Here is a 26,949-nt window from a genome sequence, read left to right on the forward strand (position 1 = left end):
CCTTCGCTCAAACGCCACTAGGTGGCCTTCCTTTCCACCTCCCGAGGGCCTATATTGGGCCGGCCTCTTCACTTTAAAATCTTGCTATTTGTCCCGTCTCCCTTCTGCCTTCCAAACAGCGTTTCCTGAAAATCCTCTTAGTATTTTCTATAATCAGAAATCAAAAAGGAAAATAATCAAAATTAGTATCCATGTTGAAATGAATATGGACAAATTTGTTTTCAATGAGGAAAGGTTCCCATCATGTTTCTGATGCCTAACTTTTGGCAGTATTGAGGTGTCAGTTGTATGAAATGTAAAGCTAATTCATATAGTGGGAAAAAATTTGGCATTTGTGGCCAAACCTCTCAGGGATTCAGATGCATAGAGGCTAACCTCTGACAAATGGATGGCAAGCTTGGCTGCTCTAAGGTTTTCTAATATTTACATTTCTGTTAATGGATCTCCAGATCACTGTGAATTGTGTCACCAGACTAACCACAAAATTGAATACCTCTTTAGATCACGCAATCTTGCAGCATGCTATGGGCCTCGTTCTCCATCATATTCCAAACAAGGAGTATGACCAATGGGACTCAAACACTAATGAATTACACCTAGTGCCTGAACTTTCAGTTGTTCAATTTTGATTAGTTAATTCATGGAGACTTCTGCTGGAAGGTGAGTTTCAGTTTCTTGGCATTGAATTGTGTTGTATTCACTCAAAAAATTGTAAATACCCATATACAGCTGTCTTCTGGGCATTGAATGGTCTCATTACAGTTGGAATAACAAAAACATAAAACATAAGAGTCATCTAACTTATTTTACATCGTGAAATTGTAAATTCTTGGCAATTGCTGGATCCAGAACATTGATTGTGAAGGCTGCAGAGGATGGTGTAACTCCCCATGCCTATGGCTTTGGTCAATCTCTCTTGGGTGAGAGGATGACCAAATGGGGGGAATGGTTAAATTAAGTATGGTTTAAAATGGCATTTTTACATAATGAACTGTGGCCTAGCTTGATGTGTAAACAAGTTGTCAGCATACATAGTAGTACGCCCTTGTAATGAAGCAACAGTGTCTCAGTCAAGTATAACAGCCGGACCTTCAGCTGAAGGTCTGAAAGTTGCTAAAAGCTGCTGAAAGCTGCTAAATTATTCCCAAATAAGGCAAATGCAAACTGCGCCAATCAAGTAATCCCTATATGTCATTTTCTGTTTTCTGTTGTAAATATAGCTCACCACGTTGGGGGTGGGAGCATTCTGAATAATCTTTGGTCCAGAATGCTGCCTGGTTCTAGAAGCTACTGCTTGCTCAAATAAACTTCGTTGAATTTAACTTGTCTTAGGTTTTTCCTTAACAAACTCCATAAGGTATATGCTATTTTATCTCCATGAAACATAGTAATATGAAGATTACAAAGGTTAAATAGCTTGTCTAAGCTCTCATAAGTTGCAGAGCAGCACTGTTGCACCTGTCCTCTTCTAAATATCTTCCTTGCAAATAATTTCAGTATTTTCAAAGTGTCCAAATGGTAAAATCACTTATATTTTCTAACAAGTAAGCAATCTATAATTTATTCAAGTTATTCTGAATAAGCAATTTAGCTTTTTTGATTATTAAAACGTATTGCTATGTCTTAGATACTAAGACAGTATTAGTGCAAGACATATATTAACTAGATAGTTAACTAGCTAATCTCTATGATAGGGGATGGAGTTTCAAAGTTTCTTAAGACTTAGTGTCTGGTCTTAAAAAACTAGTAGCAGAGTCGGAAAGATAGGTAAAGTGATGATGAAATGTGGCAAGTTCTATAGTAAACATTTGTGTAATATGCTATGGGAAATCAAATGAGGGACTGAGACTATCTCTATCAGGAAATAACAGTATGTTTCAGAGAAGGAATTTTGAAAAGTGAGTAGGAGTTGATAAGGAAGAAAAAGAAAGACATGCTAGACAGTGGGAACAACACACAAGTATAAAAGTGCATGACATGAAAATGGCATGAATGGTGAAGAGACTATTTCAATGAAGCAGCTGTATATGGTATGCGGTAAAGAGCAGTGGGGAATGAAGCAAACAAGGTTAACTGATCAGGTCATGAAGGACTTTGTTTGCAATGACTAATTTATCCTTATAGTGAAAATATTTGGAGCCATAGAAGACGTTCAAGCAAGAGATGAACAAAATTGTATTTACATTTTACTTTTAGATTCTAGTCTACAAATTTTACATTTACATTCTATTCTGTAAACAAATAATTCTATTTGCACTACATTTAGATTATTCTTGTGCCAATGTAAATGATGGGATGAGAACAGAGAATCCCGGAGGTAAGAAGACTAAATATATGAGTGCTCCACTAAACCATGTGAGAGATTATAAGTATCTGAGCTAATACAAAGATAGAAAAAATGATGGAAAATGTATTAAGAAGTAGAAATAAATTTAATTAAGACATAGGAAGGAGTGCTCCCAAGGAAACTTGGGAGTATGTCCCAGGCTGCAGTCCATTAAAAAAAAAAAAAGAAAAGGACATAGGTATTGGGTAGTCCATGAATGGTAAAGAAGAGGAGGAACCATCAATGACCCCACAGCAGTTTCTCTTGGAAGTGACTAAATATGAGGTTCATATATAAATGAAAACATAACTTGCATTATAACTTAGTTTTGTTCAACTGCTCAGAGTCCAATTACCTTTTGTTATCTTCATGGGAATTGATTGCACGGTTAACCTCGGCTGGCTTAAAAATTCTTCCCACCAGTATAATAATTATGTGAGAAGCTTTGCATAAATTAACATTAATCTAATTCAACTAAAATTTGTTATTTGATTACACCTTATCTAATTTCTAAAAGGATTTGAAATAACTAGCATTGAAAGGCAGAGAAATATTGTTTTATTTTATAAAAAGACTTTGAAAACCACCATGGAAAACAGGGAATGTGTTTGTTTTGTTCATCACTATCACTTGTTTACTATTATAGTGCTTGGCCCATAGTGAATATTTGTTAAATAAATAAGTAAATTGAAAGCAAGTAAAAGACCAACACTAAGTAGCTACAATATAAGCAAAAGAAGTGTTACTCAAGAACTTTGAGTACATTAAGTTTTTTAAATTTGAAACATATTTTCCAAGAATTCTCAATGTAGTCAATGCTGAAGACTTACCATAGAAAACCTGTAGCAGAACATTATATTTATCATAGCAAACATTTTAAAATTATGTATTTAACACAAAAAATACCTTAATTATAACAGGAGGTGCAATGTGCCACTAGCTAAATATTATCTTAAAACATACTACTATGCATTACCAGAAACTTCTCATTGTCAAACAGTTTTAGGAAGGGTCAGGACTAATTTTGCCAGTAAAATATTGTGGATCTGGGGGGATATTGTATTAAATAAATATTAAACTCTAAATCAACAGACATTTCATTTTACTGTTGAAGTTTCTTCCTAGAGTTTTCTTCTTTCACATTATTACATTTTGCCAGCCAGCTGTAGATGAAAACACAATGCAATATGTTAAACTCACAGTCAATGGATTCTGTTTCTAAGTTATGCTTCTCACAAAGTCCACACTTTTAATAAATATTATATACTATGTTGTAACTTAATTATCAGAATTATTTTTAAATAAGAGGCAAAGACCAAACGAATAATAAGATGTGACTACAGAAACTATTAAAGAAGCCAAATAATTTACTAAGAAAGCCAAATTAGAAAACAAAGAGTTTTATATTAAGGATGACAGAAAGATGACTCCCCATGAGATACATTTATTTGCCAACTGCCTAAAATTCATTCATGAATTCTAATCAAAATTACATACTTCCAAGCTTTAAGACACTCTGAAGCTAGAGTGATCAATTCCTCTGGGCTTACCTTAGACTTTCCAACTTTTACCACTGAAAGTCCAGTATCCCAGGAAACCTCTCTGTTCCACATTAACAGGGATGGTTAATCACTCTATCTGAAACACATCAGAAAAAATAAGAAAAATATGATTTTATACCACGTAACTTCATTCACATGTTTTATTAAGCTCTGACCTAACCAAACTATTCATTTCAATGTAAAATAAGAGCAATTAACCTGAATCCAATTATTAAAGTAAAAAAGGAACTATGTCCTTCAGTTTCATCATATGTTTTCAAGTAGTTTATTATCCTGAATTACAACGGAAAAGAATTAAGTAGTTCCAGTAAATTCAGAACTATACCTTTCATTGCAAAATAATTATGTTACGGCTAGATCGAATACAACAGACTTCACACGTCTATTTTTACTCTGTCTCTCACATACTGCTCTTCTGTAGTTATAAATTTCACAAGTGATAACAGTTTAAACTAAGAAATTAACTCAACAAAAAATTCATGGTTAAGATAGTTCTCTTCTTCAGGTATTGAAGAATTGGTAGCAGATAAAAATTTAATTATATGAGAAAAGCTTAACATTTGGTGGATACATTTACAATATGCATATAATAAGCAACTTCAATGTTGAAATGCTAAATTTCATGGAGAAGTAAAATACTTTTTCTTAATAGGCCATTTTATTCTGAAAGATAATATTATAAACACTATTCTCATATTCTTTCTCAGAAACAGACATAAGCATCCTGGATTTTCATGGTGCCCTAATGTTTATATCTGATTCTTCACTCGGGTTTGAGCCTGAAAACCAACTGAGGCCAATAGAATCCAAGAAGAAATCTTCTGTGCTTGGATGTGACTTCAGAGAAAGGTTTTCTTCCATGATTAGGAGTGATAAACTAGGCAAATGTTCTGCCTTGCCCTTGCCTGAATCAAATATATAGTCTGTCAGCATGAGATTCCTGGGGCTTCAGTTATAAGTATGTGAGGATGAGATCCCTCAAGGGGAAGCCTGAGAGAATAAAAGAAGACACTTAAGCAACACCTGAACCATCTCTCTCTGGTATTCTTTATCTGAAAGTAATAAACCTCTAGGGTTTAATTCCATTTTAGTCTGGTATTCTAATACATGTGGCTGAAAGCATCTTAATTGATACTCCAGTTTTCCAACCACAAAAACAAAAATACTATAGCTGTCAACATGATAAAAGGCAACTTGTTGGATAAACAACTAAACTTATCACTTTGGTATTTGTCTTTACCTATTTCACTGTTTTTATATAGCTAGGTTTTTTTCTCTGAACTGAACTTTTATTCTGACTCAAGATGCACAGGACTAGTAATTTCTCCCAAGGACTAACATCATGTCAGCTTCCACTCATAAATGACAGAAAATCTTGTTATAAGAATTACTGCTGGTCGCGGTGGCTCACGCCTGTAATCCTAGCACTTTGGGAGGCTGAGGCAGGCAGATCACCTGAGGTCAGGAGTTCGAGGCAAGCCTGACCAACATGGAGAAACCCTGTCTCTACTAAAAATACAAAAATTAGCCAGGTATGGTGGCAAGCGCTTGTAATCTCATCTACTAGGGAGGCTGAGGCAGGAGAATTGCTTGAACCTGGGAGGCAGAGGTCTCAGTGAGCCAAGATTGTGCCACCGCACTCCAGCCTGGGCGACAAGAAAGAAACTCCATCTCAAAAATAAATAAATAAATAAATAAAATTACTAACATGTCAATACAGAGACAAAAAGTTCCCAGAAAACTTTCCCACTTGAAATGTTCATAAAGGGAATTTCCAGTTTCCAGCTCATCATGTAAAGAATGTGGAGGTCAACAGTCCTGTCCACACAACAACAACAAAAGCTGAACAAACTGAAATTCAACACTATATTATAGATTCATCAGAGAACCTAGGGCACAGGGTAAACCACTGTCCCCAAAATTGGAGAGGAAGATAAGCAGATAGAATAACAACTTATTGAAGAAGAAATGCACACACAGAAATCCCCATGTTAACCAATCCAGAGTAGAAAAATCTAAACAGTAATTAATACATTTCTGGAGGATTTGTGTGAAAAATGTTTGAGAGTTAAAAGCTCCAAGGTGGGGGTAGTCTTAGAGATGCTTTCACATTTTTGTAAGCTTTACTGCCAGGAGATAACTAGGTTCTCACAGTGAACATCAGAGAAAAATGTCTTAGTTATTTCAGCAGGAGGAGAGGAAAAGTAGCCATTAGGAAATACTCTGAGAGCATTCAGTTTTTCACAAGGCCTGCCCTCAAGAAAGACTATTTTGTCAAAGCTGTACCCACTGGGGTTTTACCAGAGGCTAACCCACCTGGAAGGAAAATATTCAACTCCAGCAATATCTGGAATCCCTGCATCACCTAGGTGGTGGAGGAAAGATGAGAAGCACTTACAAAGGTCATAGCTCAGGGAAACAGGCTCACTAAAAGGCTGAGGTCAAACCATAGGGCAATATAATGATTCTCCTTCCACCCACATTCTAGCAATACATCAGTAAAGACCTACGTACCACAGTTATCCAATATATCATGACTTCCTTCCAACAAAAAATAATAAAGGATAGTAAAAGACCACACAATTTGAAGAGACAGCAAATATAAGATCTGGATTCAGATATGACACAGATTTGAAGATTATCTGGTAGAAAATTAAAAATAACTGATTTAATAAGCCAAATATTCTAATGAAAAAAAGTCAACATGCAAGAACAGATGGATAATGTAAGCCATGATATGGAAATTTTAAGAAAGAATACAAAGAAACGCTAGAAATAAAAAACACTGTAACAGAAAAGAAGAATACCTTTGACAGGCTCATTAGTAAATTGAACATGGCCCATGAAGGAAACAGTGAACTGGAAGATAACATCAATAGAAATTTCACAAACTGAAATGCAAAGAACAAAAATACAGAAAAAAAATAGAACAGAAATGTGAGATTACTACAAAGGGTATAACATATATGTAATGAGAATACTGGGAAAAGAAGAAAATGAGAAAGGAACAGGAGAAATACTTGAAGCAATAATGACTGAGAATCTACTAGGATTAATGTCAGACACGAACCACGGTTACAGGAATTTCAGAGCACACAGAGCAGTATAAATGTCAAAAAGTCTACACCTGGGAAAATTATATAAAGAAAATCAAAGACGGAAAGAATCTTGAAACAGGTCATAAGGGACAAAAATACCGTAACTAGAAAGCAACAAGGATAAGAATTATATTGGACTTCTTTTTTTAAATTGCAGCCTGTGCCGTCAGAACCAGCTGCTGCAGCCACAGAGGTAGCCAGAATCAGAGGGAAGGTGGGCTGGGCTGTGCAGGGCTGTGCAGGGTGGGGCAGGCTTCTGGCTGTCCACCATGCACTGCTTTGGAGAAGGCTGCAAGCTTCCCAGCCCAGAAGGAATTCCTAGCTAGCTTTAAAGTCAGTGCCTCCAGAGCCAGCACGGTGGCCGTAGACAACAAGATAGAGCAAGCCACGGATCCCTGGATGTGATGAAGAATCATCTGATGCATGCTGTGAGAGAAGAGGTGGAGATTCTGAAGGAGCAGATACTAGAGCTGATGGAGATGAACTCCCAGCTGGAGTGCAACAACACCCTCTTGAAAACCCTGGCGAGCCCAGAGCAGCTGGAGAAGTTCCAGTCTGGTCTGAGCCCTAAAGAGCAAGCTCCAGAATCCCAAGTGCCTGAGGCCCTTGGTGGTTCTGCAGTGTAAGTGGTTACACCAGCTATGCAAGGTGTCAACTTCTCATGAGATGATGCTTGGGGAGACAAAAACAAACTGGAAAGAACTAGGTAAAATAAGTTTGGTGGCTTTGCTCACTCTGAGGACAGAACCACCAGCTTGGCCAACTTGGTGAAACCCCCTCTCTACTAAAACACTACAAAAATTAGCTGGGCGTGGTGGCACACGCCTGTAATACCAGCTACTCGGGAGGCTGAGGCATGAGAATTGCTTGAACCTGGTAGGTGGAGGCTGCAGTGAGCCGAGATTGTGCCATTGCACTCCAGCCTGGGCGACAGAGCAAGACTCTGTCAAAAAAAAAAAAAAAAAGAAAAGAAAAAAGAAAAGAAAAAAGGACATGGCCACCTGGGTCCACTCTAGTGACAGATCCCCAACAAAGAGTAGATCTCTGGAGGCTGATTTGCATGGGGTCTAGTAACTCCAAGCCAATGAGCCTCTAATGCTACTGCACCCTGGGGCCTCCCAGGGACTGGGCAACTTAGTTGCAACTGGCAAAGAGGAAGGGTAGTTTGAGATGTGATACCAGTTTGCTCCAGAAAGTATAAGGGGCCTGTTTCTTATTCCATGGACGTCTTCAACAATTTCACCTGACAATAACTGTTCCTAGGAATAAGTCACTTGTGTTTTAAGCAGAGGCAGCCTCCCTTTTCTCCTCTGCTTTGTGAAAGCAGAGGACACAGATGGGACAGATTGAGCCAAGTCAGCCTTCTGTTGGTTAATATGGTATAAAGCATGGTTTTGTACACAGTGCAGTGTGAGATTATAGCTTTAGGATAACTGCTTACAAAGTTCTGCTTGGTTAGTATTGGCATAGTTTTTCTTAAAGTCACAAATGCATGCACACACACACACCCATAGGGCTAGATCTGTATCTTAGTGTAGTGATATATACATACACTCATCCACCTACACGTTGAAGGGCCTAAACAGCTTTGGAGTATTGACTGGTACCTTATCTCTTAAGGCTAAGTCTTTTGACTGTGTTCATTTACCATATTGATGCAGTTTCTCCTTTAGGTTCAGTAAGACTCATAAGTAAAGGCAGGGAGGGTGCCAGCCTCTGAATGCAGCCACAGATGCCTTACTGCTGCAATCCTTTCCCCAGCTGTCCACTGAAGACACATGAAGTCATTTGAATGCCATACCCACCATTCACTGATGCTGACTTCATAGAATGGGGTTAACGGACCAGTTTGCACTTCACAGTGTCATTTAAATTATTTTTAATTATTTAAAAATAAATAAATAATTATGTGGAAAACTTACAAATGAAAAGAAGGAGGGTGTCCTACTGTGGATGAGGGACGGACAAGGGAATGGCTTTAATCAAATGGAGCCTGGGAGGTGTACACAAGGAGCTTGTCTGTAGGAGAGTGATATGCTTTGGCTCTGTGTCCCTACCCAAATCTCACCTTGAATTGTAATAATCCCCATGTCAAGGGCGGGACCAGGTGAAGATAACTGAATCATGGGGATGGTTTTCCCTATGCTCTTCTGGTGATAGTGAGTGAGTTCTCACGAGATCTGATGGTTTTATAAATTGCTTCCCCCTCCACTTGGCACTCATTCTCTTTCTTGCTGCCCTGTGAAGAGATGACTTCCACCATGACTGTAAGTTTCCTGAGGCATTTTCTCAGCCATGTGGAACTGTGAGCCAGTTAAAACCTCTTTTCTCCATAAATGATGAAGTCTCCGGTATTTCTGCATAGCAGCATGAGAAAGGACCAACACAGGGATTGTGTGATAGTTTCTGACACATTATCCTGATGTATGTTTCCAGGATTTGGGTTTTGATTTTTCAAATGTAGCTTGAAATTTCAATAAACGTTTCTCTTTTTTTTTCTAAAAAAAAAAACTGCTAACAACAAGAAGGTACAATAAAATATTTAAAGTCTTGAAAACAACCCACCAACTTGAATTATCCATCTAGCCAAATTAATGTTCAAAAGTGAAGGACAAATAAAGACTCTTCCAGACAAACAAAAATTGATGCAATTGCTGCCAGTAAGACTACCTGGCAAGAAAGGTTAAAAATATTTATCTAAAGATAAGGAAAATCACATAGGTCAGAAACTTGGACCTAAATAAAGAAAATGAGAACATTAGTAAATGAATAAATGAAGGTAAAATAAAACATATTTCTTATTTTTAATGATCTAACAAATAAGTTTGTTCAAAATAATAATAGCAAAAATGTATACAATTATTATAGCTATAGATAAGTTAAATGAATGACAGTCATTATAGAGGAATGGGAAGGAGAAATTAGCAATACTTCATTAGAGGGTACTTGTACTGCTTCCAAAGCGGCATAGCGTTATTTGAAACTAGAGTTGCATTTATTGTAAATATGTGTTATATTATTTCTTCCGCTTACTTTGGATTCAATTTGCTCTTTTTCTAGTTTCATAAGGTGGAAGCTTAGATTACTCATTTCAGATCTTTCTTCTTTTTAATATATAAATTCATATTAATTCACTGCTATAGATTTCCTTGTAAGCACTAGTTTTGTGGCATCACATGATTTTTGATAAGTTTTATTTTCATTTTCATTTAGTTCAAAGTATTTTTTAATTTCTCTTGAGACTTTTTCGTAGCCATGTGTCTTACTTATTAGTGTGTTGCTTAATTTTTATGTATTTTGTGGTTTTCCGGCTATCTTTCTGTTGTTGGTTTCTAATTATTTCCATTGTGCTCTGAGAGCACACATTGTATAATTTATATTCTTTTAAATTTGGTTTAGTGTGTTGTGTGGCCTAGAATAAGGTCTATCTTGTTGAATTCATGTAAGCTTGAGGATAATGTGTTTTCTCCTGTTGCTGGGTAAAATATACTATAGGTGTCTATTAGATCCAATTGATTGATAATGTTGTTAAGTTCAACTGTATCTTTCCTGATAATCTTCTGGCTGGATCTGTTCATTTCTGACAGAGGGGTGTTGAAGTATTCCAATGTAATAGTAGATTAGTATTGTTCTCCTTGCATTTCTATTAGTTTTGCCACATCTATATTGACACGGTTTCTAGACACATTCATTAAATATTATTATGTCTCTTTGAATAATTGACTTTTTTATCACTAGGTAACAGTCCTCTTTATCCTTGACAATTTTTCTTGCTCTGAAGTCTACTCTCTCTGAAATTGATATAGCCACTCACTTTCTTTATCCCTTTACTTTTAATCTAGATGTGTCTTTATATTGAAAATAGTTTTTTTTTAAGACAACACACAGTTGGGTCTTTTATAATCCACTCTGACAGTCTCTGTCTTTTAATTGCTGTATTTAGATCATTGATGTTTAAGGTGATTACTGATATAATTTGGTTGATATCTGCAACATTTTTTACTGTTTTCTATTCATTGTCCTTCTTTCTTTTGATTTTTGTCTTCCATTTTTATTCCGCCTCCTCAATCTTAATTGATGAGTTGCAAGATCTGGATAATGAGTTGCAAGATCTGATTGTTGAAAAGTGTGGCACCCCGCCCTCATCTTGTACCTGTTATCACCATGAGAAGTGTCTGCTCCTATTTCACCTTCCACCTTGAATAAAAGCTGCCTGAGGTCTCCCTAAAAACTGAGCAGATGCCAGGACCATGCTTCCTGTAAGCATGTCATAAACTAAAATTCACTTATTTCTTATGTTTTTTTTTAAATTATATTCCCCCCCTCTAGAATGTAAAAACTACTATGTATAGCAGAAACCATGTCTATCTTGTTCAACATTCTATCCCTTAGGCCAAGCATAGTGCCTGACACACAGGGGTCCCTTAATAAATATACTTTATATAAGTAAGTGGAATGCAAATAGATCTTAAAATGATCACATATATCTTAAAATGCACCTTAATATCATCATATATTGAGTGTCGTGAAAATGAAATAAGATCGATAAATAATTATGTGAAGAAAAATACATGTCGTGTTGGTGAGGGGGGAAGAGTTGAAGCAAACGTGAAATACCTAGCAGTCAAACTGAAACAGAGAGCTCACTTAAGTTGATGAATAATGTATCCAAACATTTTAAAGGTTATTTCAGTGTTATTGGAGCCACAGGTACGTCAACAAATTAACCAAAACAAATGTCCCCACATTATTAATGAATGATTTTTTGTCTTAATAGTAAATCAGTTTCAAGGCTATTTCAGCAACCAAAGTCTAGAATTAAGACTTTAACAACCATGAAAAGAAATAAGGATAAAAAATTTGAGCCACTATCAGGACACTTCAATCAACAGTAACTATACCAGGACCTCTTATATCCTTTGATTTTTTTTGAGGCAGGTTTGTCCCTTCTTTTTAAATTTAAATCTAATTTTAATATTAATTCCTACCTATTTATCTTTGTTTTTGTTGCATTTGCTTTTGAGTTCTTGGTCATGAAGTCTTTGCCTAAGCCAATGTCTAGAATGGTTTCTGCACAGCAAAAGGACCAGTCAGCAGAGTAAACAGACAACCCACAGAGTGGGAGAAAATCTTCACAATCTATACATCCAACAAAGGACTAATATCCACAATCTACAAGGAACTCAAATCAGCAAGAAAAAAAAACAAACCATCCCATCAAAAAGTCCCTAAAGATATAAACAGACAATTCTCAAAAGAAGATATACAAATGGCCAACAAACATATGAAAACATGCTCAGTATCACTAATGACCAGGGAAATGCAAATCAAAACTACAATGTGACACCACCTTACTCCTGCAAGAATGGCCATAATGAAAAAATCAAAAAATAATAGACATTGGCATGGACGCAGTGAAATGAGAACACTTCTACATTGCTGGTGGGAATGTAAACTAGTACAACCACCATGAAAAACAGTGTGGAGATTCCTTAAAGAATTAAAAGTAGAACTACCATTTGATCCAGCAATCCCACTACTGGGTATCTACCCAGGGGAAAAGAAGTCATTATATGAAAAATATACTTGCACATGCATGTTTATAGCAGCACAATTTACAATTACAAAAATATGGAACCAGCCCAAATGCCCATCAATCAACAAGTGGATAAAGATATTGTGCCACACACACACACACACACACACACACATATATATGTATATATCTATATGATGGAATACTACTCAGCCATAAAAAGAAATGAATTAATGACATTTGCAGCAACCTGGATAGAACTGGAGACTATTATTCTAGGTGAAGTAACTCAGGAATGGAAAAGTAAACATCGCATGTTCTCAGTCAGAAGTGGGAGCTAAGCTATCAGGATGCAAAGGCATAAGAATAATACAATGGACTTTGGGGACTCCAGGGAAAGGGTGGGAGGCGGGTGAGAGCTAAAAGGCTACAAATTGTGTTCAGTGCATACTTCCGGGGTGATGGCTGCAGCAAAATCTCACAAATCACCACAAAAGAACTTACTCATGTAACAAAATACCACCTGTTCCCCAAAAACCTATGGAAACAAAAAGTTTTAAAAAATAAAATAACCCTCAAAGAAATTATTTCTTCAATACTGTAATAATTCATATAAGATGCTGTTAAAAGAACACCTTTCCAGTAATGACGTTTCCACCAATGAACTTACGCCAATTCTGTCTTCGATTCTCCAAAACCAATGAACTCTATTTCCAAGCAGCTTATGTGAACTTATTTTTTTGCCAATATCAGCTTCCCTTTACTCTGCCTCTTCAAATGCATGCATGACTTGCCATAGCTGTGCATCTCAGGTTATAAACTTCATTTCTAATTCCCAAAGAAATTCAACATATTTGGAGAAATATATACATATCTATATTATATGTATATATAAATTTTTAAACTGTATTTCTAATGGAAATGTCCTAGAGCTTAAGTATTGCTCCAAGTCAACAAATACTTATTTTGATTACAATATAAACCAAAGGTAAGTATTACCGATGATTCTTTATTGAGAAAAATCAAAGTAATTAGAATGTGTGTTTCTTCTCGGATCAGATGCATTAGTTTACTTTAAGCCTTGGAGTTTCTTTGAGTTTTCACATTGTCAGATGCTAGCATTGTCATTTACACTCTCTGATATTGCACAGGAATTAGGTTTAAAGGACAAAGTAAGGACGTAAATGTATAATATTAATAAAATAATAGTAGAAATATTCATTACATTTTATAAGGGTAAAATATTTTTATGCCACCTCACCCCCAAAATGAAATATATGGAAAGGAAATTTTATAATAAAAAAACTTTTTTAAGAGCATATTTTAGACAGTGGCAAAGAAGAAGTACTAAGGAATTAAAAGACCAAATGGAAAATGAAGATATTTTACCCTTTAAATATAATGTGCAATTGATATAACTGCTGTTATATGTAAAAAAGCAGAAAAATAATGATCACTCTCAGAAGAAAATGGGTACACAGTTCCTCTTTTCTATTATGTGGATTAATGTGGATGACTGAGAACTATAAAAGGGGAGTCCCATCAGCTTTCACAGGAATTGCCTTATTACTTAGTATGTTGATAAACACAAGGCAGAGATTTGGGGACACAGGATGCTTTAAGAGAAAGAAACTCTACAATTTTTCCATTGAAATTGATTAAATAATAATGTATTATTTTACATATGCAGTTTTATGTAAGGAAAGGCAGAGGCTTTTCCTCAATCATCTGCTTGTTACAATTTTAACTTTTCCTCATTTGTGGAGAAGTGTTCTCCATGTTTTATATTTTTGAACAGACATTCCACAAATGAGGACAAAATGTTAATATATGATGGTCAGTATTTGGAAGATGGTTTGGTTTGGTTTGACGTTCTAAACCAGAAGTCTTCAATTAGCTTCCTGCCACATATTCCTTTCTTAATCCTTACAAGCTAACGTGTAACCCTCTCCTGCAATCTGCAATTCTCACGCTCTCTACCCTGCCCTGCACACACCTAATTGAGTCCATATATATCCAAGTTTTACTGGTAAATGGACTGACCATGAATATATACATTAGTCTGCTTTGAAAACATGGGCTAAGTTTATGTGACTGCTCACTCAGAGATAATGTTATAAAAATGATTCAGAAGGCTTTATGGTTGAATATGCATTTTTATGGTTGGAATGCCATTGGATGTACATGTATTTTCTCTCTTTCTTTTTTTTTTTTTTGAGACAGGGTCTTGCTCTGTTGCCTAGGCTGGAGTGTAGTGGCATGAACATGGCTTGCTGCAGCCTCCGCCTCCTGGGCTCAAGAGATACTCTCACGTCACTGAGTAGCTGCTAACACAGGTGCCTGCCATCACAGCCAGCTAATTGTTTAATTAGCTGGGGTCTTTCCATGTTCAACAGGCTGCTGTTGAACTCCTGGGCTCAAGCAATTCTTCTGCCTCGGCCTCCCAAAGTGCTGGGATTACAGGAGTGAGCCACCATGCCTTATGTTTTCTCAAAGGTTATATAACAGTACTCAACTATAAAATCACCTGTTCCTGTTTGTTTTATTAGTAGCATATGTGTAATCATTCTGTAATTTTTTCTAAGGCTATTGTTCTTTTTTCCTTTCAATGAAATTTAGTAATTTCTATTTTGCTAGAAATTCCAAGTTCCTCCAATTTTTCATGTTTTTGGCAAAATAGATAAATTGCTACAGCATATTTGAAACAAGTCTGACAGTATATAATAACATTTCATAATTTAATTGTGCAATCCCCACTTCTGAGAATCTAGTTAATAGAATCAATAATATATAAAATTACGCAATGTGGATGTTTATTATAGCATTGTTTGTTATAATACTAAAATAAGTAAAAGCAGCTTTAATGTCCAACAATAGAGAAACGGTTTAACATATTTTAAATGTCATCTAAAAGCACAGGTTAATAGGTATAGAGTTTCAGTTTAACAAGATAAAAAGAGTTCTGGAGATAGATAATGGTGATGGTTACACAACAATATGAATGTTCCTAATACCGCTTAAACACTTACAAATCATTAAGATGGTAATTTTTATTGCATGTATTTTACAACAATTTTAAAATTTAAAATAACGCATAATGTTCACATCGTTTAAAATTATTATTCTTTTATTTATTCTTCTAGGTCAAGTGAAGGGATTACAAATCAAGATTTCTAATCAGAGAATGTGCTAAATATATATTTTCCCTATATGAGACATGTGTTCAGTTAACAGGCACTAGCAAGGAAACAGAAATTTGTCTGAGACTATCTGCTAAGCAGGCAACGCTCGCCTACCTTGTTTCAATGTATCATAACAGAAAATAGCTTAATTATATATAAATCTCTAAATACACTGGATTCTGAATACATAGTAATTGCATAAATTCACATGTACTATTCTAAGTATTTATTTTAAACTAATAGTATCTAATTAAAAGGGCACTCTAAGATGTGTTAATCAATCTGATTTTAGTCATCATTATACAATGCATACATATAGCAAATCATCACATTGTACATCTTGAATATATACGATCTTTGTCCATTAAATATTTTAAAATAAGAAATCACCCTGAGGAGATGCCAAACTAACTCAAAATATATTTAAAGTTGTTATATTATTTTTATTATATGTTTTTTATACTCATATTTCTTCACAGTTGAATGGTTTTTTAAAAAAATTGTACTAAGAACACTTAACATGCGATCAACCCTTCTAACAAACTTTTTAAGAGCACAATACAGTATTTTTAAATATAGGCACAATGTTGTACAGCAGATCTCTAGAACTTGTTCATCTTGTGTAACCAAAACTTTATATCCACTGAATTCCCCAGTTCCCCTCCAGCAGTCACTCCCAACCACCACTTTACTCTCTGTTTCTATGAGTCTAACTATTTTAAATATGTCATTCACATGGAATCATGCACTATTTGCCCTTCCGTGATTGGCTTATTTCACTTCACATAATGTTCTTGAGCTCCATCCCATCCCTGTTGCCACATGCTGCAGGATTTCTTTTTTTTTTAGGCTGAATAATATTCCATTGTATGTTTATACCACATTTTCTTTATGCATTCAACCATCAATGGACATTTATGTCATTTCCAAGACTTAGCTATAGTAAATAATGCTGTAATTAACACGGGAGTGCAAATATCTCTGAGATTCTGATTTCAATTACTTTGGATATATACCTAAATATATGTGACTACTATCCAGTGGAACTTGGATACATATTAACTCAATTAGTTGTGTGTGGGGAGGGGTAGAGAGCATGAATGTTGGCAGATTGCAGGAGTAAGGTTACATGTTACCTTGTAAGGATTTAGCAATCCTAGTAGGATTGCTGCTTCATATGGAATTTCTACTTTTAAGTTTTTGAAGAACCTCCATACTGTTTACCATAGCAGTTGTACCACTTTACATTCCCACCAAAGGTAATGGATTCCAATTCTTCCACATACTGGCCAACATTTGTTATGTTTTGATTTTTTATAATAGCCATCTCTACAGATGTGAGATGACATCTCATTAAGGGTTTGATTTGCATTCCAATGATGATTATGATGTTGAGCATCTTTTCATTTATCCATTAGCCATTTATATTCCTTCTTTTGAGAGATGACTATTCAAGTTGTTTCTTTGTTTGTTTTTGCCATTAAGTTGTAAAAGTTCCTTTTATTTGGGGATGATAACCCCTTATCAAATACCTGTTTTACAAAAATTTTCTCCCATTCTGTAAGCTACCTTTACACTGTTGATTGTTTATTTTGCTGTGCAGAAGCCTTTTAATTTGATGTAGTCTTTTTCTGTATTCTTTTTTTTTTTTTTTTGCTTGTGTTTTGGTGTCATATACAAGAAGTCATTGGTAAGACCAATGTCAAGAAGCTCTTACCCTGTTTTCTTCTAAAATTTTATAGTTTCGGATCAGGTTGAAAGTCTGTATTTTGAGTTGATATTTGTGTACAGTGTAAGATAAGGATCCAATTTTACGTATATCCAAGTTTTTAACACTATTTGTGAAAGAGACAATCCTTTCTTCATTGTGTTTTCTTGGCACCTTTGTCAAAGACCAGTTAACTGTACATTTGTGGGTTTATTTCTGGGCTCTTTATTCTGCCTCATTGGCCTATATGTCTGTTTTTTTATGACAGTGCTACAGTGTTGTAATTACTGTAGCTTTGTAACATGTTTTGAAATCAGGAAGAATGGTGTCTCCAGCTTTTTTCTTCGTTCTCAGATTGCTTTGGTTATTCAGGGTTTTTTTGTGACTCCAAATGAATTTTAGGTTGTTTTTTCTATTTCTGTAAAAAAAAATGCCATTGGGCTTTTGATAGGGATTATATTGATCAGTTTGGATAGTATGGAGATTTTAAAAATATTAGACTTTAGGGTTTTCTACAGATAAGATTATGCCATCTGCAAACAAAGATTAATTTACTTTTTTCTTTCTGATTTTGATGCTTTTATTTCCTTCTCTTGCCTAATTGCTCTGCCTAAGGTTTCCAGTACTATGTTGAATGGAAGTGGTAAGTGTAGAGAAGTGATTATTTTGAAAATGTGTATTATAACAAATCAATTCTAACTATAATCTTAGAGAAAATATGTACAAATTTGAATATGGACAACATTTAGTTGGTTACAGGAACAGATGAAAATATTGATTTGAATCAATGATGAGATTGTGGAAATTGGATTTATGTTGTTATTTTACTATTTTCAATAAGGCAGTTTTAAAAATGAGAAAAGTCGAAAACAGACTAGAATTCTAACCCATTGTTAATTATGCATAAAAGAAAATATGTTTATAAAAATATATTCAAAATGCAATAAACTAGGCAGATGTTCACAAGTGTTTCCACATGTTGGTCACTCTGGTCACACTGTAAAACCCATTTATTAGTCTATAATATCATTGTTCATATTTGCCTTTTCTCAAAATCTCCATGTCTTAGTTAACCAAGAATACTAGAAAGCAAGCAAAAAAAAAATAGTAAAGAAAATTACTAAGTTTTTGAGTAAATAATGAGGTTTAATGTCAACTCTACAGTCTAATAGACACTATAAAATGTATGAAGTGAATGAATACGTTAATTTAGCCTCTTATTCTGAGGACTTATTAGGAAAACACCCACTAAGGTAATGTCCTTCTCTTGCAATCTTTTTTTCCCAGGATCTTTTCCAGCCTAAGAGTAGTGATAGATGTTTTGTTTGGATTTTTCTGGAGGGGTAGGAATTGTGGAAGGAGCCTCTTGAAGTGTTGTTTGCGCATGCTAGATATCAGTGAATTTCTGAAAACACGGTCAAAATTTCTCTCCAAAAGGGTTTCTCAAATACTCTGAAGAGAGATATTGTTGAGAAACTGCTGAGTTGAGTCCAGTCTGATGGCACTGTTTCCTTCAAGGGTTTCAAGTTGACAACTCATGATGAAATTCATAATTGTGTAAAGTGCATATATCTTAACATGTTTATTTCATCTGTAAATATTAATTACATATTTTGTATTGATTCTGTGGCTTTTGTCTCTTTAACTGAGATTTTGTAACTGTAATTCTCGCGGCAGCTCAACAGTTTCAACGTTTTGTGGCACTAAACACCATCAAAAGCCATTATATGGCTCTCCAATCATTCAAACCTTAGTATTATGGGATCAGAGAAAAGATCTCTTTGCCTACCACCTGAGGAAAATATTACCATTATGTTGGAGATTAATGAAGTAAGGCTAAAGGCCAAAGGCAACATGGTCCTGTGTTCTACTTGACCCCGTGATCCTTTAGCACTGGATTGGGAGGCCAGGACATTTGTAAACTTTGACTTTCCAATGCACTCAGGAAAGTATGCAACCTATCCTTTTCCCTAAGCTTAAATGATTTTGATAATTAGTTTTTTAAAACTTATTATTTTTGCCCAGGTCGTCATCTTCTTATGCGATTTTTAGATGTTCGGCTTAAATATAGTGTTTTAAATAATAAATAACATTTAAAATATAAGAAACATCTAAAAGCCATCTTAGATTTTTCTTTCTCTCCTTCTCTCTCTCTCTCTCTCTCACTCTCTCCCCTTCTCTCTCTCTCTCTCTCTCTCCCCTTCTCTCTCTCTCTCTCTCTTTCTTTTTTTTTTAATCTTGGTACAGAGGAAGCGGGAAGTTACTTAGCACGGTTCCGGGTTTCTCGCGCCCCGCCTGTCCCCCCTCCCTATCACTGCTACTGGCTCTTGGTCCCTCCGTTGGACTGTCCTGCGGAGAGAAACCCCAGCCCATCGGTCTGCGCTGGGACCGCCCGCCGCGCATCTGCCCTTCTTCGCTGACTCCGCCCCGCATCTGGCCAGACCCGCCTCGCGTCAGAGCTGACCCACTCACTGCGCGTTTGCCAGTCAGTCTCTCCGGACCTGCCTCGAGCCTCAGGCTGCTGAAATCACCGCGCCTCACTCGGTCCGTACCCAGTGGGCATCTTGGGTATCTGGGCGGTCTTCGATCCCCCGCGCGTGTGTCTGTCTGTCTGTCTCTGTGTCCTATCCGCTGCCTGCAGCCTGCCTGCCGGTCTTATCGCACCAAGTGTCTAGTGTACCCTTTCGCAGACGCTGAGTGCGGAGAGGCCTTAGCGAAAGGCTAGCCAGCCCGAGACTGGCCAGGCAGCCGGCGGAGGAATACGCGCTCGGTCCCTGCCCTTGTTGATATCATTTTAAACCAACAGGAGCTCTAGGCCTATATTTATGCAGAAAACGGGTCGGGAGGCCTCTGTCTGCAATGCTAGTTGTGGGGAACCAGCCAGCTGCTTGGTGGCTTCTCACCATTTCACGGGGACAGGAAAATTACGTTTCTGGTACTGGCTTTTGAAACTGATTTTAAATCTGAACGGGTGACAATTTTAAGTCCCCGCAGGGAGAATAGATTCGTATTTGGGGCGCCTTTTTGTCTGATGTGTTTGTTCTGAGCCTGCTGACCAGCTGTTTCTGAACTTCATTTTCTCAGCCTCGACAGTGATTCTGAGTCTGCTTTTAGCTTCCTTTTGCCTGCCTTGGCTTTTTCTGTTCGTGAACAGCTGTTTGGCCCATAGCTTAGAGAAAGCAGCCTTTTTTCTCTTCAAAGAGAACCTCCTCCCAGTGCTCAGAGAGATGGGGAGCGGGGAGCCTAATCCTGCTGGCAAGAAAAAGAAGTATCTCAAGGCCGCTCTGTACGTGGGTGACTTGGACCCAGATGTCACCGAGGACATGCTCTATAAGAAGTTCAGGCCTGCTGGCCCTCTGCGATTCACCCGAATCTGCCGTGATCCGGTGACCCGCAGCCCCCTGGGCTATGGGTATGTTAACTTCCGCTTTCCCGCGGATGCAGAGTGGGCCTTGAACACCATGAATTTTGATTTGATTAATGGAAAACCATTCCGCCTTATGTGGTCTCAGCCAGATGACCGCTTAAGAAAGTCTGGAGTGGGAAATATATTCATCAAAAACCTGGACAAATCCATAGACAATAGGGCCCTGTTTTACTTATTTTCTGCTTTTGGGAACATTCTGTCCTGCAAAGTCGTATGCGATGACAACGGCTCTAAGGGTTATGCCTATGTGCACTTTGACAGCCTGGCCGCTGCCAATAGAGCCATCTGGCACATGAACGGAGTGCGGCTCAACAACCGCCAGGTGTATGTTGGCAGATTCAAATTCCCAGAAGAGCGGGCGGCTGAGGTCAGAACCAGGGATAGAGCAACTTTCACCAATGTTTTCGTTAAAAACATTGGAGACGACATAGATGACGAAAAACTGAAGGAACTTTTCTGTGAATATGGGCCAACTGAGAGTGTTAAAGTAATAAGAGATGCCAGTGGGAAATCTAAAGGCTTTGGATTTGTGAGATATGAGACACACGAGGCTGCCCAAAAGGCTGTGCTAGACTTGCATGGAAAGTCCATCGATGGAAAAGTCCTGTATGTAGGGCGAGCACAGAAGAAAATTGAACGCCTGGCTGAGTTGAGGCGGAGATTTGAACGGCTGAGGTTAAAAGAAAAAAGTCGGCCCCCAGGGGTGCCTATCTATATTAAGAACTTGGATGAGACAATCAATGATGAAAAACTGAAGGAGGAATTTTCTTCCTTTGGGTCAATTAGTCGGGCCAAAGTGATGATGGAAGTGGGGCAAGGCAAAGGATTTGGTGTGGTCTGCTTTTCCTCTTTTGAAGAGGCTACCAAAGCAGTGGATGAGATGAATGGCCGCATAGTGGGCTCCAAGCCCCTGCATGTCACCCTGGGCCAGGCCAGGCGCAGGTGCTGAGAATAAGAATGCTCAGTTTGTTTCAGCCTTAGTTGGTGCCTCCTTAGTTTGGGCTCCTTTGTGATAAGGGGTTATTTTATGCTAATTCACAAGTTTTTTTTTTTAAGTGAATTCTTTCTTTTGAAAAAAAAATGCAAAACTAGAAAACTTTGTTCATTTTAGAATAGAACATAATTTCTAACTGTAAAATTGTCATTTTGTACTTTTTTTGATGTAATATCCTTAGAAATCTGTAGAATAAAGTGTATTCCTCCACTTTTTTTTCCTGAACAGTCAAGGTGAGGCAACTGATTGAGTATATTTCCCTTCTTATTTCAGTAATACTCTATTATTTTTTCATGAAAATATTGTCAACATGGTTCTTCTGAATCTATCACAGTGAAAAGTTCTAACTTGTTTTTGAGAAGTCAGTACAGCAGGGGAAAACATGTGTGATGCAATTAACATCTGCATAATTTCACTTAAAATTATTATGCAAAAATGAATGTTTTTTCAAAAAATGTGAAATGTATTTTATTTTCTTTATTTGTATTCTTGTTTCATTTTTTAATATGTTGTGAACATGCTACAGACTTGATAGTACTTTTGACTAAATGTTGGGAGTGGTCGTATTAACTTCTTGCCCAAAGAAGTAAGCATATTGGTGTTTTCTCAATTAGTCACTGAGAAAATTAACCCTTTAGGCAGTGGCTATTTAAAGTAGGAATTGCATCTTAAAAACCTTTCCTAAGAGATTTGGTATGTGAGGATACTTTCAGTAGCACTCCTACCATTCATTTTTCTAAATTCCTTAGTACATATACTTGGATCATGTTAAATTAACAAGAAAGATGAATAACTGCGCTGAATTGCCTTTACCTATAAATAATTTAATATTTTACCTTCGGGTTTTATCAACTGTCAATATAAAAGGCAGTACTCCACAGAATGATGTTGAAAAACTTCTTCGAAGAACACCTTCTATTAAACTTGTTATCTCTTGTAAATTATTGAGTGTGTCCTTTTGATAATATTCACAGGTGTTTCAAAGGTAAGGAATAGGTTGTCTCTTGGATTAAGTCACATGCCTCCAGCCATTATATGAGAACTGTGAAACCAATATGGTTTTCTTTATGTCTTGGCTGCTTGAAAATTAAAAAAAAATGTTTTGTTCAATATTGCCGTTACATTTATTAGCCTGTAATTTCTAAATTGGAGATTCTCTACATTTCACTTGCAGTTTCCTGTTCTCCTCATTGCCTGCCTTCCATTCATATTACACTTATTTTTCTATTTTTTGTATTACCTTTTTAAAAATATATACCAGTTCAAGTCCTTTTAGGAAGAAGAAAATACCTAATTTATGTAAAATTTAAATAATTACTTTTTTATAATATGATTCACTTATGCCACAGATTCAACATTAGAATATGTTTTGTCTCTACTGTCAGTTTTATTACCTTATATACAAATCTTCATTTTCCTACATAGTACAATGTAAATATATAACTTTGTGAACACTTTTGTTAGCTCTTTGACCACAAAATAATGACAATAAGCTGTTTCTATGTATTTGTTTATCTACAAATTACAGGTTTATTCATTTGCAAATATTTTCAAAATGGAAATCACTGTTTATATTGATTATAAACATAACACATGCTCATTGTAAAAAATGTACACAAGGCAGAAGGAAGTAAAATTTCCACAGTTCAGAAATACCACAATTAATATTTTCAATGTGTAAATATCTTTTCATATTTTTCCTACGTATACACAAACATTTTGACCAAAAATCCACACTATATGTACTGTTCTGTATTTTTAATTTTAAACTGAACCATAATCATCTTTTCATGACAATAAATATCAATCTCTATCATCATCTTAGTGACTGCATAGTATTCTATTCCCTTGTGTTGACATGTTATAATTTATCTAAACAGTTTGCTATTGAATCTAATTTATATGATTTTTAACATTTTTACATGCGTAAACAATGCCGTGATGAACATCACTTGCTTAAAACCGTTATTAGTTACTGACTGCAGAAAAATTTCTATAATATGTAAAAGCTTAAATCTGATAAAAAATATGTGCACATCATATTGATATATGTATCAAAATTTTGGAATACTTTCAAGATATAGTCTGCATTTAGATTGACAAATGGAAAACTAAAAACGCATATTATTTTTCATTTTTCTGAGCCAACTTGCTTTACATTATTGTGATTATTAACATATATGAAAACTATGAAACTACAAATAAAATTTAAAATGTTTATATTGGTAATTATTTATCATATATACTCTCCATTTGTTTTTACCCATTACCAGTTTTCAGTTAAATTTATAAACCTGAAGTATCAGTGTTAGCCTGCATTCTTTACAAATGCTTTGATTCAATATAGACAGGTATCTATAATGTAAAAATTATCAAATAAAAGCATTTAATATATTTTTGGAACAATGTATTTAAACTATTACTATTTTTCAAAAGCTAGCCAGTATAAAGAAAAGAAGAAATTAAAATATGCCTAAGAACAGATAAAATATATATGTTTAGGGCTTTGATAAACTGTTGTAAAAAACACCTTAAATTCCGTTGGTGAAAATCAAAGCAAAAACATAAAGGAAAGATATTCTCTATTTGAATGTAAACACCAGAGTAGTTTTTCAATCCTGTACTTTTGCTCATCATTTCTTTTAGCACAAGATAATTAGTATGAATTAAACAGTTAGGTTAGGAATGCACCATTTAGTACAAATTTTGTTTTGTTCTATTTAGCTTTTCAAAACAAACACTTGTACAAACTTTAAATGTACCCAAGGAGAAGAAAACTAAAAATATTGGTTTGTAATTGCAAGCCATCATAGTCAAGGTTATTTTGAGGAGGCTTTTTTGTACAAGAAGTTGGCACATGCTGCTGCCTATCTAGTAATAATGGTTAAGGAGAAAAATAAAATACTACACATGTAAGTCATATTTTTAGCCCAGTGGAAAAAAGTTATTATATTTTTTTAAGAGGAGACAGGAATGGAGTGAATATCCTCTTCCCTGTAAATAAGTGGCCTAATTTAAGGGAATAATTAGACGTGTATCAATATATGATTGCAGATAGATAAAACAAGTTTTTTCAGCGCTTATGACAATACCTGGAATATAGTAGGCATTCCCCAAGTATTTGTGGAATGAATGAATTCATAATCTGAATTATATCCCTCCATTTGTTTGCTTTTCAATTCCCTCAATGTTTGACAAAAGAAATGAGTTATTACAGAATAAGCCATTTGTATTAAGGCCCATTCTATGAAGAAATAATTGAGAAATGATTGGTTACACAGACTGGTGCTTATACATAGTGCTGTTGGTTACATAGACTAGTGCTTACAGTGTAAAGGTTTTCTCAATGTTTTCCCTCTTCTCATGCTCTTTTTTTCATTATTTTTGTGTTTAATACTTGATTGATGAGCCTGTCTTCAACAAAGCTTCTAATAATTGGTATAACTTAAATCAAACAGTCTATTTGTAGAGCAACACTTTTTATAAGTTAATGGGGTGCTCCATCGAGACCAATGCTATTTCACAAAGTCTTACTCCTGAATCGAACCGTATGACCACAGTAATCCCTGAGATACAAGAGCATGCACATTTGAAGGGAATTAATTCGTACACATTTTAGGTTTTTATTTACTGCCCATGAAATGTAACTTAACAAATGATTCCTTGAAGCCTCATGAGAGTTAATGTATCCCTCTTGGTTCCAGGGAATCATAGTAAGTATTTAAAAATCATCTAGCTACCATTGGAAATATGAGAAAATAAAGCCTTGACGAATTCGAAGTACCAATACTGAAGATATCATTCTTATAAAACTTTAAAAAACTAACTCCAAATACTTTCACCCTCAAAAGTCACAGTCAACTTCAAAATAGCTCCCATTTGGTAGAAAAAAAGATCAGTCTACTCACTAAATTTCTCATCAAAATTTGGGAACTTCACAGTTTATTTATTTAAAAAAATATTTAGTGCTTAAGAGAGACAAGGAGTGCTGATAAGGGATGAGTGCTGATATTGTATGGCATAACTGGCTCTGTTTTAGAGTAAGTGAAACACAAGTGTTGGAATCTTTTGTATGAAAAAATAAGTCTTCTATAATGTAAACTAAATAATTTTACATCCTTTTGTGATTGAATTGAAACTTCTAAAAGGATAAATTATGCTTTTGAAAAATCAAGGACTTTACAAAACAGTATTTTAAAAAGTAATTTAAGCGAATTAACACAGAATGACAGCCAACTTTTTTTTAAGTAACCTCTCTTTGAGGATATTGAGCAGAGTAAATCCCTGAATAAAACAAATACAGTGAGGAATTTACAAATATTTCTTTTTCAGTGTCTCAGGAAGCCCAGAATATATCAGTAAATGGTCTTGTTGCACAAAAATCTACCATATATTAATATTTATAAATAAAGAAATAAGAACCTACTTTAGTCTTTTTGTCTCAGAGGACAGTTTTATTACATTAAAGATGATTACAAAGCAATGCAAGTCAGGATGAATAATTTGTTTCCTTGTTTATTGCTGAATTTAAAAAAAATAGGGGAGTTGCAAATTAAGAATAATTAAAAGAAAGGATGTACAGAAATAAATAGTAATTTAAATGTTAGAAATATAAATTAATACTGTAAAGGCATTAAAATTCTGCCTATTTTGATACTTAATTGAAGATAAAACATCACAAACCGTTTGTATTCAATTTGTATGGTTATTTTTATCATTGATATGACTACTACAGTGACACTAAGCCTCAGGAGTATTTCATTTGTAAGTGAAATTGCTTAAATAATTATTGGTGCTAATCTACTTCCTTCTACTCTCTTACCTCCCTCACTGAATCTCTATCCTATCCTTGCTGAGTATGCAAAAGTACATGAGGTATTTCTGGTTTATGTAGTCTGTCTAAACATCACCTCAGAAATTTATCTGTAACTATTAGATGTGCATGTGTTTGATATTGTACAATTTGGTGAGATAAAGCTTCAGGACTTGCACGTTACATTGTACATGGTGGGAAACTTGTCTACTGTTCAGATGTGAGTGAATGTATTTAGCTAAAGATATTCTTTTAAAAAATGTAAATTTCATAATGATGCTAATTAAACCAATGACAAAGCCA

At 35.5% G+C, this 26,949-nt stretch overlaps 2 protein-coding genes and 1 long non-coding RNA gene across 3 annotated transcripts; 2 read left to right on the forward strand and 1 right to left on the reverse strand.

The window, feature by feature from the left end:
• LOC134757942 (uncharacterized) lies at nt 1-20,050 on the reverse strand. Its single transcript, XR_010132602.1, has 4 exons — nt 19,885-20,050; nt 3,877-3,964; nt 3,421-3,489; nt 1-147 (listed from the first exon to the last, which is right to left on the reverse strand). It is a non-coding gene; the product is annotated as an uncharacterized lncRNA (long non-coding RNA).
• Nucleotides 6,593-7,612, forward strand: LOC101142417 (TSC22 domain family protein 3-like). Its single transcript, XM_055375813.1, has 3 exons — nt 6,593-6,613; nt 7,144-7,200; nt 7,334-7,612. Exons 1-3 carry the CDS (start codon nt 6,593-6,595, stop codon nt 7,610-7,612), a joined length of 357 nt encoding a protein of 118 aa, XP_055231788.1.
• On the forward strand, nt 19,765-26,949 carry PABPC5 (poly(A) binding protein cytoplasmic 5). Its single transcript, XM_004064473.4, has 2 exons — nt 19,765-19,956; nt 20,497-26,949. Exon 2 carries the CDS (start codon nt 20,640-20,642, stop codon nt 21,786-21,788), a length of 1,149 nt encoding a protein of 382 aa, XP_004064521.1. The 5' UTR covers nt 19,765-19,956; nt 20,497-20,639; the 3' UTR covers nt 21,789-26,949.

This window comes from Gorilla gorilla, chromosome X (genome assembly GCF_029281585.2).
Source record: "Gorilla gorilla gorilla isolate KB3781 chromosome X, NHGRI_mGorGor1-v2.1_pri, whole genome shotgun sequence".
Lineage (NCBI taxonomy): Eukaryota > Metazoa > Chordata > Mammalia > Primates > Hominidae > Gorilla > Gorilla gorilla.